The sequence below is a fragment of the Microcaecilia unicolor genome, chromosome 9 (genome assembly GCF_901765095.1).
Source record: "Microcaecilia unicolor chromosome 9, aMicUni1.1, whole genome shotgun sequence".
Lineage (NCBI taxonomy): Eukaryota > Metazoa > Chordata > Amphibia > Gymnophiona > Siphonopidae > Microcaecilia > Microcaecilia unicolor.
The window spans coordinates 22221141-22238364 of record NC_044039.1 but is presented as its reverse complement, the minus strand read 5'-3'; the positions used below and the strand labels follow the sequence as shown (position 1 = coordinate 22238364).

The following is a 17224-nucleotide window of genomic DNA, read 5'->3' as shown; positions in this document are numbered from 1 at the left end:
GGATGTGAAGCGTCTGCTCACGCTTTCCAAAAATACTAGGACTAGGGGGCATGCGATGAAACTACAGTGTAGTAAATTTAAAACAAATCGGAGAAATTTTTCTTCACCCAACGCATAATTAAACTCTGGAATTCGTTGCCAGATAATGTGGTGAAGGCGGTTAGCTTGGCAGAGTTTAAAAAGGGTTTGGACGGTTTCCTAAAGGACAAGTCCATAGACCGCTACTAAATGGACTTGGAAAAATCCACAATTTCGGGAATAACATGTATAGAATGTTTGTACGTTTGGGAAGCTGCCAGGTGCCCTTGACCTGGATTGGCCACTGTCGGGGACAGGATGCTGGGCTCGATGGGCCTTTGGTCTTTTCCCAGTATGGCATTACTTATGTACTTATGTTGTGTTTATCTTGTTTTTGTTGGATTTATAACTGCTTAGATATTTTATATTATTTCAATTAAATAGTGGTAATGTGGTAAGAACTTGTAATTTGTACTAATTGACGTGGGGATCACAAATTTTTTTCTTAGCACTGTATCAATCTGATTGCAAAATTAATATTATGAAGTGGGGCTCACTCATTTGGCATACATCTCTTATTTTGATATCTTCCAAGCTTTTCAGCGTTTTCTCTTCCTTCCTGCCTTTGCATTAGCTGTTAAATTGCAAAACTTGTGCTGCTGACTCCACACTACTTACCACACCATAACTGCGTTGCTTAATCCGGGATATACATAGAAATGATGCCATGTTCACAATATGATAAGAACAGTAGAAGAGCCTTTGCAGTTGAAAACTGATTTCAACATCATTGGTGGAGGTTTGGGCTTTAGCTTTTTTTCACAGACTTGGTGATCACAGCTCACTGTTTGACTATGATTGTTCTGGTAAGTTACTGTGGATGTTTACCATTGCCTTCTGCCAGGACCGTCGAGAGGAGGGGCGGGGGGGGGGGGGGGAATTCCTCGGGCCCAGCGCCAGGGTCTCTCTCTCTCTTTCTCCTGCTGCTGATGGGCCCTGAGTGATCAGGCCATGACAGGCGTAGGAGAGAGAAAACTCCGGCGCCGGGCCCCCCTCCAGCACCGCTCTTCGCTCGCTTCTACCGCCGTGCCGAGCGGCTGCTTTTCCCCCTCAGGCGCATGCTCGGTTTTGAAACCGAGCATGCGCGACGAGAGAAAAAAAAAGCAGCTGTTACTGTACTTAAGTAAAGATTTTGTCCCTTTTATATGTAAAGAAGTGAAGGAAACATTTGTTACTTTTACTTTTACCAAAGTAATAATTTTACCAATTTTTACTACTTTTTCTCAGCCACGTCCGTTGCCTGCAGTTAAAAATAAAAAGTAAAAACAGAAGCAGAAGCGAGACATAAATGACAATTCCTCGGTAAACCAAATGAAACAGCAAAAACTGGAAGAGGGTTTTGCGATTGCATTCCTTGCCAAGCACATTGTGGATCATCACATCTTACATTTTGCTGTTCGGTGAGAACAGTGGAGTTGCTGTGTTTGTTAAACAGAACAGAGATAACTTGGGTCACTTTGAAATGGAGATGAAGCTGAAGCTGGTTGCAGTTCTTGATGAACGGACATATGTCTCTACCACAACAGAATGCTGGTCATCCCATAGAAAAGTTTACATTGAGGTGACGGTCCACTGGATCAATAGAGTCTTAAGAGAGGAAGTCTGCTTGGCTGGCCTTAAAAGTGAAGGGTTCCCACACATTTTACATTCTTGCATCAGTTCTCAAAGATATTGAGAGTTTGCTACTAGAGAAAAAATTGGTAGAACCACAAAAGAAAACAATTCCAACTGTGTGGAAACCTTCTCTGTAATTGGACAGCATGATGATGATAACGAAGATGAAGATGCAAGTAATGAATTAGAGAGCACTACTTTTAAAACAGATAACGACAATGATGAAGATAAATCATTCTTTACTATAAGGAAATCAAATGTTTCAGATTCGTGGAGGGGCATAATTGAACAAAAACGTCTATCTCCATGGGCGTTTATCTCCGAGAACGGGTCCGTGAAGGGGCGGACCGAACCGTATTTTCGCAAAAAATAGACGTCCATGTTTTATTCGACAATTTGTGAGCTGGGCGTTTTTGTTTTTCAGTGATAATAGAAAATGAAAGCGCCCAGCTCAAAAACGAATAAATCCAAGGCATTTGTTCGTGGGAGGGGCCAGGAGTCGTAGTTCACTGGTCCCCCTCACATGCCAGGACACCAACCGGGCACCCTAGGGGGCACTTTTACAAAAACAAAAAAAAAGGTAAAAGAGCTCCCAGGTGCATAGCACCCTTCCCTTGTGTGTTGAGCCCCCCAAATCCCCCTCAAAACCCACCGCCCACAAGTCTACACCATTACTATAGCCCTAAGGGGTGAAGGGGGGCATCTATATGTGGGTACAGTGGGTTTGGGGGGGCGGTTTGGAGGGCTCCCATTTACCAGCACAAGTGTAACAGGTGGGGGGATGGGCCTGGGTCCACCTGCCTGAAGTCCACTGCACCCCCTAATAACTGCTCCAGTGACCTGCATACTGCTGCCAGGGAGGTGGGTATGACATTTGAGGGTGAAAATAAAAAGTTGTGAAACGGCATATTTTGTGGTGGGAGGGGGTTTGTGACCACTGGGGGAGTCAGGGGAAGTCATCCCCGATTCCCTCCAGTGGTCATCTGGTCATTTAGGGCACTTTTTGGGGCCTTATTCGTGGAAAAACAGGGTCCAGTAAAGTGCCCTAAATTCTCGCTAAAAACGCATATTTTTCTTTCATTATCAGCGAAAGGCGCCCATCTCTGATCGCCCAATAACCACGCTCCAGTTCCGCCTTCACCACGTCTTCGACACGCCCCCATCAACTTTGTCCGCATCCGCGACGGAGTGCAGTTGAAAATGTCCAAATTCGGCTTTCGATTATACCGCTTTATTCATTTTTGTGAGATAAACGTCTATCTCCCGATTTGGGTCGCAATATAGGCGTTTTTCTTTTTCAGTTATAAGCTGGATAGTAACATAGTAAGGCCTCTGCCTTGTCACACTGTTTTGTCGCCTTCAGATCCTCAGATACCATCACCCCAAGATCCCTCTCCCTGTCTGTGCATATCAACCTCTCACCACCTAACACATATGTCTCTCTTTGATTTCTACTCCCTAAGTGAATCACTTTGCACTTCTTTGCATTGAATTTTAATTGCCAAACAATAGACCATTCTTCTAACTTCTGCAGATCTTTTTTCATGTTTTCCACTCCCTCTGGAGTGTCCACTCTGTTATAAATCTTGGTATTGTCCACAAAAAGACAGACCTTACCTTCAAAACCTTTGGCAATGTCGCTCGCAAATATATTGAACAGAATTGGCCCCAGCACCGATCCTTGAGGCCCTCCACGACTCATCTTTCCTTTCTCCAAGTGAATTCCATTAACCACCACCCTCTGGCATCTATCAGTCAACCAGTTCCTAATCCAGTTCACCACTTTTGGGTAATAACTTCAGCCTGTTAAATTTATTCAAGAGCCTCCTATGAGGAACTGTATCAAAGGCTTTGCTGAAATCTAAGTAGATTACATCCGGTGCACATCCTCGATCCAATTCTCTGGTCACCCAGTCAAAAAATTCAATCAGATTCATTTGGCACGATTTACCTTTGGTAAAACCATGTTTTCTCGGATCTTGTAACCTATTGGTTTCCAGGAAATTCACTATCCTTTCCTTCAGCATCACTTCCCTTGATCTGTACCTGCAGACCCAGTCAGAAGACATCCGTAATATTGCCTGGTCAGATATGAAGGAACTTTTTATCAAACTATAAAATAATGAGTGGAGTTGAATGGGTAGATGTGAAGCGTCTGTTCACGCTTTCCAAAAATACTAGGACTAGGGGGCATGCGATGAAGCTACAATGTAGTAAATTTAAAACGAATTGGAGAAATTTTTCTTCACTCAACGTGTAATTAAACTCTGGAATTCGTTGTCAGAGAATGTGGTAATGGCGGTTAACTTAGCGGAGTTTAAAAGAGGTTTGGACGGCTTCCTAAAGGAAAAGTCCATAGACTGTTATTAAATGGACTTGGGGAAAATCCACTATTTCTGGGATAAGCAGTATTTATTTATTTATTTATACCATTTGTATCCCACATTTTCCCACCTATTTGCAGGCTCAATGTGGCTTACATAGTTCCGTAAGTGGTGATTACCAGTTCCGGATAGGAGAAATACATAGTTGAGGGGTTCTTTATGGAATGTTGCTACACTTTGAAATTCTGCATGGAACCTTGTTATTCTTTAGAATTCTAGAATCTTGCTACTCTTTGGGGTTCTAAATGGAACGTTGCTACTACTTGGGTTTCTGTCAGGTATTTGTGACCTGGATTGGCCACTGTTGGAAACAGGATGCTGGGCTTGATGGACCTTTGGTCTTTCCCAGTATGGCAACACTTATGTACTTGGGATTCTGAATGGAATGTTGCTACACTTTGAAATTCTGCATGGAACCTTGTTATTCTTTAGAATTCTAGAATCTTGCTACTCTTTGGGGTTCTACATGGAACGTTGCTACTATTTGGGTTTCTGCCAGGTATTTGTGATCTGGATTGGCCACTGTTGGAAACAGGATGCTGGGCTCAATGGACCTTTGGTCTTTCCCAGTATGGCAACACTTATGTACTTGGGATTCTGAATGGAATGTTGCTACACTTTGAAATTCTGCATGGAACCTTGTTATTCTTTAGAATTCTAGAATCTTGCTACTCTTTGGGGTTCTACATGGAACGTTGCTACTATTTGGGTTTCTGCCAGGTATTTGTGATCTGGATTGGCCACTGTTGGAAACAGAATGCTGGGCTCGATGGACCTTTGGTCTTTCCCAGTATGGCAATACTTATGTACTTATGTAAACACTCTACTTCCTGCCAGTGCAGTTGCTGAACACCTTTTAGCTGTGTTGGCTTTAATAATGACTCATAAGCACACTTGCATGAGTGACAGTCATTTCCCAAAATGTAGTTTTACTAAAAGCAAAGTGGACTGTGTTGCAGAGCAATAAAATTGCTGGGATAAAAACGTTAACAATAGCCTGCATCCATTGTAGTTATGGTACTTTTATTTTTACTCAAAAATGATTCTATTAGGCAATAACTTTTTCTTTACTTTCACTTAAGTAATTTTCTTAATGTGATTTTTAAGTATTAAAATATACATTTACTTTTACTTAAGTACTTTGATCTAGTACTTTGAATAACACTGAAGAGAATATGCACTCGATCACATCTGACAGGGAAACTAATCACTCTTCAGGTTTAGTGCTGCAATTGCAGCCAGAATAATTTTCACTAATCATCCAGAAAGCCTGTGAACACATTTTTACTGAACCTCTAAAAATGACAGTTTAGAAAGGAATTGCTTCAAAAGTAATTAACCAGGCAATAAAGTTGGAAGGTGCTGCAAGAGATAAGTCCTCTGGTTCTTGCTTAGGTTTTAGATGGACCCTTAATTTCCCCACCTGTAGCTCTTGTTAATATCCTTGTGTGCTGAATAGAATTCTAGGTCTGATTCTAAACTGTCCACATTATTAAATCAGAGGGAATTAATTTCCTAGAAGATGCTTCACGTACTTACAGCAGCAGCATTTTCTGTGTTCAAATTCATATCTGCTCTGAGTACAGAAGCAGTCCTCACTAATTATCATTAATACATGTTTGCATTTCTAGACCATCTTTCTAATTTTAGCTCAGCTGAGGGCAATGAGTCACAAGGGATGACAGTGACAGTGGCAGAGACAGGATCTGAATCCATCTCAGCCCATTATTCTAAGCTTTACTAGACCCTCTTCCTGGAGAAGGTGAAGGACAGCCAGTGTGGGGTTCTCTGATGTGGTCCATTTCAGAAAACAAACCTGAAACAAACCTTCCATCACTTGGTTTCTTAATAAGGAACTATGAGAATGACCCAGCGGCTGCAGATTCCCCCTTTCCTCTTCTTCACTCAGATAAACCTCAACTGTCAGTCTGGGACATATCAAAAGCAGAAGAAAGAGACTGCTGGTGTCCGCATTATTTCCCCAATCTCCTAGTTACAGTAATTTAACAGGAACCAGAACCCCTTCGAAAAGTAAAAGCATTTGAGGCACATTTTCAGTGCCTCTGATGACTCATTGCTTTTTAAAGGCTTTTCTGGAGAAATGAAATATGTTATATTGTTTATGTGACTGTGATATGAGTGAGAACTTAATGTTGTTTGGTTTATGATTTGCTATGTTGTTTTTAAAGATTTTATGTATGTTCTGATTGTTATCCACTTTGGGTTAAAGCAGGATATAAATATGAAAATGAATAAAATAAAATTTTCAGTGGCCTCCATTCTGAGGCTCCAAACCACCCCTCCCCCCCCCCCCCCCCCCCCCACACACACACCCCTAACTCCTCTGTTGTCTTTTCTATAGGTTTAAATGGGACAGGTGCAATAAACAGTCACTCCCGCCCCACTGCTGTTTTTCCAAAATGGCATATACAGTATATATATATATAGCAAAACAATGCTTGCTTAAACCTTAGGGAGGTGTGAGGGTAGGGAGAGCTCTAGAAGTGGCTCATGGATTGGCAGATGGATTTCTACCATGTGGATCTCAAAAGGGGGCATGACCAGGAGAGGAACATGGGCAGGTTGTGGGAATTCCTAAAATTGATGCGCAGTGTTATAGAATACACCTGATCTGCGCCTAAGTTAGGTGCGGGTATTTACACCAGGGTATAAATGGATAAAGGCGGTTAGCTTAGCAGAGTTTAAAAAAGGTTTGGACCGCTTCCTAAAGGAAAAGTCCATAGACTGTTATTAAATGGACTTGGGGAAAATCCATTATTTCTGGGATAAGCAGAATAAAATGTTTCGTACTTTTTTGGGATCTTGCCAGGTATTTGTGATCTGGATTGGCCACTGTTGGAAACAGGATGCTGGGCTTGATGGACCTTTGGTCTTTCCCAGTATGGCAATACTTATGTACTTATGATATGCCTGTATTTTAGGTGCAGGGATGGCCACTAGGCATATTCTATACACTGCGCCTAACTTTAGGCTAAGTTTATAGAATGTGCCTAAGTGCATTTATGTTATATAGAATTTGGCCCTGAGGTAAAAAAAACATGGTAACACTGTGAATGATGGCAGATGGTAAATAAAAAAACAGAATGGCCCCATCCAGTCTTCATAGTTGAGATTCAACTACTTTGGACAGAAGTGCCTATGAATTCCCATATGCAACACAACTTAACTGCCCCCCCCCCCCCCCCCCGCTGGAGATCCAAAGCTTTTTCAGTTATAGCCCCTGCATCTAGAATGGATTGTCTATTTTGCTGAGTCAGGAGACAGATACCTTGGTCTTTAAGAAAAATCTAAAGCCCTATTCTCCCAACTTGAGCTTGATATTGATAGCAAGAGTAGATATGTTTATTTTGAGATTGAGTTTTGATAATTTCTTTTATCCTATATAATAATTTGCACCTCTAACGTTCTACGTCTGGATGCCTGGGTTCGTAACATCCATAACCACTCATTGCCCCACCCTCGCGTCAAAACGTAATGACGTCAGAGGGCGGAACAGTGAGAGGGAAGGGAAGCCAGCGCCAGCCAGCCAGAGAACGTTCAGGTACAAACCGAGGGGAGGAGAGAATTGTGAGGGGAGGGAGGAAGGGAAGGGGAGGGGAGGGCAGAGGAGAATGAATGGGATGGGAGGACAGTAGAGGAGAGAATCGCGGGATATCGAGGGGAGGGAGGAAGGGGAGGGGAGGGCAGAGGAGAATTGATGGACATGGAGGACAGTAGAGGAGTGAATCGCGGGACACGGATGGGAGGGCATGGAACAGGAGAATTGCGGGACATGGAGGGGAGGGGAGGGAAGAATTGCTGGACATGGAGGGGAGGGGAGGGAAGAATTGCTGGACATGGAGGGGAGGGCAGGGAAGAGAGAAAAAAAAAAGCTTACATGACAGCCTTCCTAGGGCCCATTTCATTGTTGAGGAAACGGGCATGCTTCCACTACTAATATTGTTATATTTTGATTTGAAAGTGTATCACCTTGATTGACCTTCAGACAGAAAGATACTACAGAAGCTAATATATATTACTTGACTTCTCAACCCTTTCCCCTCCACTGCCCTCCATATCTAGTCCCAAGTATGCCCAAAATCTACATAGTAATAATAGTAACATAGTAGATGACAGCAGATAAAGACCCGAACAATCCATTCAGTCTGCCCAACAGTCTTATTCATTATCAATTCATGGTTAAACCAACAATGCACTCCATTTCCTTTCACAAGGGGGGAAGGGTGACTTTATGAACCGCCAGCAAACTGCTGTTGTGTGTAGTCACCCTAGACAGTATTTGCACAATCTTGCAGTAAAAAGTACCTAAACTCACACACACTAGTTACTTAAACAATGCTACATAAATTTGGAAGACTTGAGAAATTAAGTACAAAAGTAAAAAAGGGGACAGGTTTTGGGGGGGGAGTGGGGTATTTTGCAAGTCTCATCTTTCATTTGTATTCATTTGGGTTCTTCTAAAGTTTGTACACCTCATGACCTGCATGCAGCCCAGTAGGGTGGAAAAGAGATTTGTAAACTTGAAATAAGTCAAGGTAAGTTGACATGACAAGAAAATCGGTGAAAACATGCAAAGAAAAGAGATCAATTTTTAATAAAATTGCTTTTTGTATGTGTAAAATAATGGTAAGCAAACAAGTTGTATTCATATCACTGCATCCCATGTCTGGTACATTTTCCAATTTTGTCATGTCTTTGCACTTTTTGAACTTTTGATTCAACTTTGCTTCATTAATCCCAACTGCATTTTAGCAGTGCCCTGTTATTGGGTTTACTTGGTAAATTGACTCAAAGGCTCCAGAGGGATTAAAATACAACAGCAAGAGTCACTTTAGGGCGATCAGATAGGGGGCAACAAGCCACATACTGCAGACCCTGCATTGGGTACCCATGGCCTCATAATTCCTAATTTTAACTTTTCAGGCACTGTGGGGCAATGACACGGGTCACTTTACATTTATAGGTATTTGACTGATATCAAACAGGCAGAGGTTTAAGACGGAATCAGGACACAAGCTTGAAGAGAATATGGTAAAGGCAGTTAGCTTAGCGGGGTTTAAAAAAGGTTTGGACGGCTTCCTAAAGGAAGAATCCATAGACTATTATTAAAATGGACTTGGGGAAAATCCACTGCTTATTTCTGGGATAAGCAGCATAAAATGTTTTGTACTTTTTGGGGATCTTGCCAGGTATTTGTGACCTGGATTGGCCACTGTTGGAAACAGGATGCTGGGCTTGATGGACCTTTGGTCTGTCCCAGTATGGCAATACTTATATACTTATGTAAGGTGTAAGGAAGAGCAGGGAGTAAGGAGAGTAGATGGCTTGAATGAACAGACTAGCAAGGCCTGCATTTTTCTCTGCTTCTATGAATGGAGGTTTCCAAGCATTTCAGTGGCAGCTTCTACTGTGAGATACAGCCTGCCTCCAGATATTAAGCTGGACCACAATTACCTGTGCTTTCATAAGAAAGTGAAAATTTGGCAATTCCCAACTGATATTAAGTTAACAGCTTGGGAACAAAGGCTGTGAAGTAGATATATCAACTCCTTGGCTGGAAATAACATTTTATTAGTTGGGGTTTTTGACTAGGTTTTATTTTGCTTATATGTACTGTATCATTATGGTTTTTAACGGCGATTGTAAATCGCCTCAGATATGCTACCTGAAAAAATATATAAATATTTACATTTTTGAATCAGCATCCATTTATTATCATTTCATGCTTGCGAATACATCTTTTAGCTGAAGCATAGTGACTGGCATGGTGCTGTCTGAAACTAGTTAATGAATCAGCATGACACGGTGTAAAAAAGAATAATGCATTTAAAAAACATTAAAGGCCCTATGCAAAAAGCTGCCATTAGCACGCCTGGAGCTGAATGAAGAAGGAAACTGAACTGCCCAGGGACTCATTTTAAGCTGTTTTTTTGTTGTTTTTTTTAAACCCGCTTCTAGCCAGGAAGGTCCTAGATTAGATATAAAGGGGTCCCTTTTACTAAGCCTCGTAGGCGCCTACTACACACACCAAAATGGAGTTACCGCCCGACTACCGCATGGCTGTTGCGGTAATTTCATTTTTGGCGCACGTCCGATACATGCGTCTGAAAAGTATTTTTTAAATTTTCAGGCGTGCATAGCGGACGTGCGCCAAGTGGCATCTGACGCGTGTAGGTCGTTACCACCCAAATTCTTTACCACTAGGTCTATGGCTTGCGGTAAGGTCTGAGACCCAAAATGGACGTGCGGCAATTTTGATTTTGCCGCACATCCATTTTTTTTGGGGGGGGGGAAAAGAGGACTTTTTACAGGTGCACTGAAAAATGATTCTGCGCTCGCCAAAAACCCGCGCCTACACTACCGCAAGTCATTCTTCACCGTGCCTTTGTAAAAGGACCCCTAAGGCTCCCCCGGCACAGGACAGACAAGAACAGAGCACAGAGCTAGAAATATACAATTAAATAACGGAGAGCACCTGGGAGCATCACTTTGACCATCGCCCTCCCCTCCCCTTAGTGTTGATTAAATTTGGAGGGTAAATCTCCCACTTACGCAGGGTTTTCTGCTGACTTCAATGCTTTTGCTCTCAAAGCGCTTCAGATCACAGCCAGCGGCAAGGGCCATGCAGGAGCCAGGCGGTAACTCAAGATTGACATGTGTTGGGCGCATAGTAAAAGGGTCCCTTAGTTTTTACCATTGAACGTGGTGGTACTGTACCTTTCCTTCTCCTACTAATTCGTCACGTGGAGGGGGTTGGGGAGGGTCAGGGTTTAGCAGCATAATTAGGGCTACTGGGTTTTAACATGGGCCTAGGCCAGACATTTGGAAGTGGGGCCCAAAACCTACCAGTAGACTGTGTTTTATCTCCGTCAGATTTAGGCAGGTTTGGGGGCCCCTGTAGTTTGTGTCTGCACCCCCTTAAGACTGGCCCTGAGCAAAAGACTATATTAAAGGGATGTGATAAGTCAGACCAAGATCCAACAAGTCTGGCTCAAAAGGATGCCGCACCCTGGACTGGACCAACTTTTGCTTATTTTCACCCCTTCCTCCTCCCATCCTGAGGTAAACTTGGGATTTGGGCATTCTTTATCCTGATCCAGTGCCCAAGCCAGCCCAGAGCCTGAGAGCATCACCTGTCCTTGACCATCCCCCTCCCCTCCCCCCACCTTTCACATAGTGCTGCTTAAAATTTGGAGGGCAAATCCCTCACTTACGCAGGGTTTTCTGCTGGCATCAACGCTTTTGCTCTCGAAACGCTTCAGATCACAGCCGAAGGCTGTCACTCGGATCTCGGACAGGTTGAAGAGGCAAAGGGCCGTGCGATCCGCCCTCTCCCCGGACTCGGAGGCAAACACCCCGGCCCAGACCCCCCTCGGCTGCCCCGAGCCCCGGATCAGGGCGGAGGCCAAGATCATCCTCCTTTGGACCCCATCGTGGTGGCAGGCGAGGGTCACCTCCCCGTCCAGGGCCAGGAACTCCTCCGGGATGCTGAGGGTGGCCACGGCCGGATCGCCCACCACGGTCCCCGCGGAGTAGTTGAAGGGATAGTAAGGAATGAAGACGGTGCTGTTCCACGCGAGGACGTCCACGAAGTACACCGGGCTGTCCACGGAACTGGGCTTGGCCCTGTCCGCATTCGGTTTGTACAGGGCCAGTTTGTTGTTCTCCGGGTTTGATGGTTTGAAGTTTGTGTCCCAGATGGAAATAGCCTGTTTGTCGAAGTTCTGGCATAGCTCGGGGCAGAAGCATCTCATGCCCTGCAGGGTATTGCTAGTGGCCAGCAACAGGTAACTGGTCCCTGCTTTGCTGCCGGAGAGCAGCAGCCCGGCCGTGGACTGCTGTGGGTGGCAGGACACCAGGTGGGTGCTATCGGCCACCACCTGGTCTATGTGGCTCAGGTTTCGTCTCTGGCACAGCCCCTGGTCCAGGTTCCAGCAACTGAACAAGGTGTCTTCCGTCTCATGCACGATCAGCAGCTTGTTAACGGGCCCCGTAGCACTGGGGTGGCAACTGGTCTCCGGTTCTTGCTCTTTGCTTGTGGCACCGGACTGACAACTGGACTTCGGGTCTTGCCCTTTGCTTGCATGGACGGACACGGCGAGCTGCTGCTGCAGGGACGGATCCAGCTGGTACAGGTTGTTTTCCGTGGCAATGAAAACGTGGCTCTTGCTAACCGCGATGTTGTTGATGGGGTACGGGAGCTTGAAAGAATTCTGACCCCAGCAGCCCCCCGCTAGGAAGAGAGAGAGGAGGAGGAATGGGGCAAAGCCCGGGCTGGGCGGTGCTCCAGCCCCCCGTGTGGCCCTCATCACCGGCTTCTCGTTCAGCACCGTGCGTTGCTCGGGTACCACATTGCCCCCGCGTTGGCGTCCAGGGCTGTTCTGCAGCTATTAGTGCGTTGTGGACACTTTTACTGCTGTTTTTTGTTTTTAATTTTTGCCGTGGCGAAGTTCCTCTATTTGGAGTCAGGGTTGTGAAAGAGAAAGAGAGAGATTGCTTTCAGTGTCTCTGTGTGTTTAAAAGAAGGCTAGCCTGGCGACTCGCTGCATAGCATGCAACCGCAGTAGCTCCCTGGCACGCACGGTCCTCCGGCTTCCCTGTCACAAGAGACTCCGGCGGGGATTGGCGGGGAGGCCGAGAGGGAGGTGGGATCATGGCCTTTCCGCGGGAAAAAACAAAATTAAAGGGCTGCAGAGGAGGCAGGGAACGGGGAAGCGACGAAGCGTCCTTGGCGGTGAGTAGCAGATCGGTCGCCCGGCAGGTGCCCGCGAGGTCCTTCATCACAGAGCTTGTGGGTCCAAGTCCCGCATTTCCAGTGCACAGCAGATCGGATTCGCTTTTGATCCACCCTCCTCCCTAACTTATCTCTCTGGTTGCTTTCAAATCGGGCAGCTTAATCTGGCAAAACTCTTAGCACCTTCCTATTCACTTACTCTGCAGTTTTGAGCAACCTTGGGTGGAGGGGGTTACATAAGTACATAAGTACATAAGTAGTGCCATACTGGGAAAGACCAAAGGTCCATCTAGCCCAGCATCCTGTCACCGACAGTGGCCAATCTAGGTCAAGGGCACCTGGCACGCTCCCCAAACGTAAAAACATTCCAGACAAGTTATACCTAAAAATGCGGAATTTTTCCAAGTCCATTTAATAGCGGTCTATGGACTTGTCCTTTAGGAATCTATCTAACCCCTTTTTAAACTCCGTCAAGCTAACCGCCCGTACCACGTTCTCCGGCAACGAATTCCAGAGTCTAATTACACGTTGGGTGAAGAAAAATTTTCTCCGATTCGTTTTAAATTTACCACACTGTAGCTTCAACTCATGCCCTCTAGTCCTAGTATTTTTGGATAGCATGAACAGTCGCTTCACATCCACCCGATCCATTCCACTCATTATTTTATACACTTCTATCATATCTCCCCTCAGCCGTCTCTTCTCCAAGCTAAAAAGCCCTAGCCTTCTCAGCCTCTCTTCATAGGAAAGTCGTCCCATCCCCACTATCATTTTCGTCGCCCTTCGCTGTACCTTTTCCAATTCTACTATATCTTTTTTGAGATACGGAGACCAGTACTGAACACAATACTCCAGGTGCGGTCGCACCATGGAGCGATACAACGGCATTATAACATCCGCACACCTGGACTCCATACCCTTCCTAATAACACCCAACATTCTATTCGCTTTCCTAGCCGCAGCAGCACACTGAGCAGAAGGTTTCAGCGTATCATCGACGACGACACCCAGATCCCTTTCTTGATCCGTAACTCCTAACGCGGAACCTTGCAAGACGTAGCTATAATTCGGGTTCCTCTTACCCACGTGCATCACTTTGCACTTGTCAACATTGAACTTCATCTGCCACTTGCACGCCCATTCTCCCAGTCTCGCAAGGTCCTCCTGTAATCGTTCACATTCCTCCTGCGACTTGACGACCCTGAATAATTTTGTGTCATCGGCGAATTTAATTACCTCACTAGTTATTCCCATCTCTAGGTCATTTATAAATACATTAAAAAGCAACGGACCCAGCACAGACCCCTGCGGGACCCCACTAACTACCCTCCTCCACTGAGAATACTGGCCACGCAATCCTACTCTCTGCTTCCTATCTTTCAACCAGTTTGGACTGCTTTACCTACTCCAGGGGTCGGCAACTCCGGTCCTCGAGAGCCGAAGGCAGGTCAGGTTTTCAGGATATCCACAATGAATATGCAGGAGACAGATTTGCAAGCACTGCCTCCATGGTATGCAAATCTATCTCCTGCATATTCATTGTGGATATCCTGAAAGCCTGACCTGCCTTCGGCACTCGAGGACCGGAGTTGCCTACCCCTGACCTACACAAACGGGTCCCAGTGCTACTACTAGTACTACTTATCATTTCTGAAGCGCTACTAGACGTACGCAGCGCTGTACACTTGAACATGAAGAGACAGTCCCTGCTCCACAGAGCTTATAATCTGATTATGACAAACAGGACAAAAAAGAGATAAGGGAATATTAAAGTGAGGATGAGTGAATAAGGGTTAGGAGCAGTGGCGTAGGAAGGGGGGGGGGCAGTCCGCCCCGGGTGCACGCCGCTGGGGGGTGTCAGCTCCGTGCTGGTGCACTGCCCTTTCTGCCCCGGAACAGGTTACTTCCTGTTCCGGGACAGAGAGAGCAGTGACCCAGCGCGGAGCCGACACACCCTAGCAACGTGCAGTCGGGGCGGATCGGCCCTCCCGCCCGTCCCTCGCCGCAGGTATGCGCTCCGGGGGGGGGGGGTGCGCAGCGGCGACCCGCCCCGGGTGTCAGCTCCCCTCGCTACGGCTCTGGTTAGGAGTTAAAAGCAGCATCAAAACGGTGGGCTTTTAGCTTAGATTTGAAGACGGCCAGAGATGGAGCTTGACGTACTGGCTCAGGAAGTCTATTCCAGGCAGTGCTAGTGTCCCAAGTGGTGGTTCGTAATAGGCTTTCTTTAAGTCTGGAACAGGTAATCAAACTAGGGTGTCTGGTTCTCTCCTAAGGCTGAGATTGACAAACATTGGCTTATACGCAGGATGCAAGGTACAAACCATCAAGGAACTCCGGACAGCCCAGAGCACCGCAGCCAGATTGATATTCGGCAAGGCGAAATATGAAAGCGCCAGACCCCTTAGAGAAAGCCTGCATTGGCTCCCACTGAAAGATCGTATTGCATTCAAGATATGTACCTTGGTTCATAAGATCATTTATGGAGATGCCCCGTCTTACATGTCAGACCTAATCGACTTACCAGAGAGAGATAACAAAAGCTCATCACGCACCTGCTTAAACCTTCACTATCCCAATTGCAGAGGACTTAAATACAAATCTGTACATACATCCAGTTTCTCATACATCTGTACACAACTATGGAACGAATTACCGATCTCCATAAAAACAACACACGACTTAACAACCTTCCGAAAATTATTAAAGACTTACTTATTCACAAAGGCGTACAAAAAAGAGTCCCCATAACGATCTGACTCCCAAATTATTCCAATTACAACTACTATGGAACCTTCCTAATTTGTTCATCTTAATTACATCCTCATGACTGAATATTATATCTTGTCCTGATATCACTATGTTATGTTTATCTATCAATCCACTTCCAATCCAATTTGATTTACTTGTACACTCTTATTTGTAACAATTGTAAAACTATTATTCTGTTAATATGATTGCTATGATATTCTTATGTACCCATCTATATCTATACTCTGAAATTCTTATTCTATAATATGTATATGTCGTTGTAACATTTTGTAAGCCACATTGAGCCTGCAAATAGGTGGGAAAATGTGGGATACAAGTACAGCAAATAAATAACAAAAATAAATATTTCAGTGTTACCGTCCCCCTACAGATCATGCAAATTCAGATTACTGCTGTATTTCTCTGATCTGGACTATTGCATGAATCCAGTATTACGCTTCTCATTTCTCTACCCCTTAGGTACAAGGATTGACAGTTTAGCAGCAGTGGAATTTCAGGGCAAGTCTCCCCTAGTCCTTTATCCTGTAATGAGCAAAAGGATAAGCAGGAAAGCCAATGTAAGACATAAAACATACAGGATCTGTTTAGGAAAAGGGACTGTGCAGCTACCCCTGCTGGAAACTTATCCCAGGGCTTAAATTTGTTCCACTGCTTCTGCAGCCCAAGGCAGTGTGAAAAGCATATCTACCTTTGCAGCCCAAGGCAAAGATAAAGACTTAACGGCAGAGCCAGTGGTGTACCGAGGGAAGGTTAGTGGGGGTGGGTCCGCCCATAGGAATATAATGGACGTCTCAGCATTTAGCACCAGCTGATATGTATGTGTGAGCTAAAAACAATAGCGCACCTTAATAAAAGATCCCCTTAGGCTCACCCAGGGACGTAGCTAGACACCCAGTTTTGGGTGGGCCTGGGCCCAACATGGGGTGGGCAAAAGAACTCCACCCTGTCCGACAAGTAATTTGGTCTCTCCCTCTCTCGCCTGCATACCATATGGTCTCTCAAACATCCCCCTCCCCCATATAACTTTTAAGTAGCAGATTTTCACCGGCAGCGAGCAGCAACTAATACACACTGCTCATGTTGGCCCCACAGCCTTCCCTCTGGTGCAACTTTCTGTTTCTGCATAGGCGGGAATACATCAGATGGAAGGCTGTGGGGCCGGTGCGAGCAGTATGTAATAGTCGCTGCTCGCTGCAGGCAAAGATCTGCTACTTACAAGGTATGCAGGAGGGACAGTTGTTGGGAGTTTTCGGCTGGTGGGACTTGGGGATCCATGCCAGCCACATCATCATAGGTGTGCTGCTACTGGGTGGGCTTGGGCCCACCCTTGGCTACGCCACTGGACTCACCAGATCCTTCTGAGAATTTTCTCAATTATGTGCTGTCTTAGGGGCCCTTTTACTAAGGTGCGTTAACCTATTTAGCACACGCTCATGATTAGTGCGTGCGAAATGATAAGATGTCCACTCCAGCCCGTCCCTATCTGTTCAGTTACAATCAGGGCATAGACCGTAGAAATCTGCCCAGCTCCCGTTTTGTTTCCCAATTACCGGTGTCGCCACCCAATCTCCGCTAAGATTCTGTGGATCCATTCCTTCTAAATAGGATTCCTTTGTGTTTATGC

At 45.3% G+C, this 17224-nt stretch overlaps 1 protein-coding gene across 1 annotated transcript in view; it reads right to left on the bottom strand.

Moving 5' to 3' along the window:
• Positions 1-12495, bottom strand: part of PLXNC1 (plexin C1) — a gene marked incomplete in the record, with an annotated part of 120265 nt that extends 107770 nt beyond the window's left edge. The window contains 1 exon segment of the mRNA XM_030214674.1: positions 11312-12495. Within this exon segment, the coding sequence (XP_030070534.1) occupies positions 11312-12406 (1095 nt within the window).
• Between the last annotated feature and the right edge of the window lie 4729 nt (positions 12496-17224).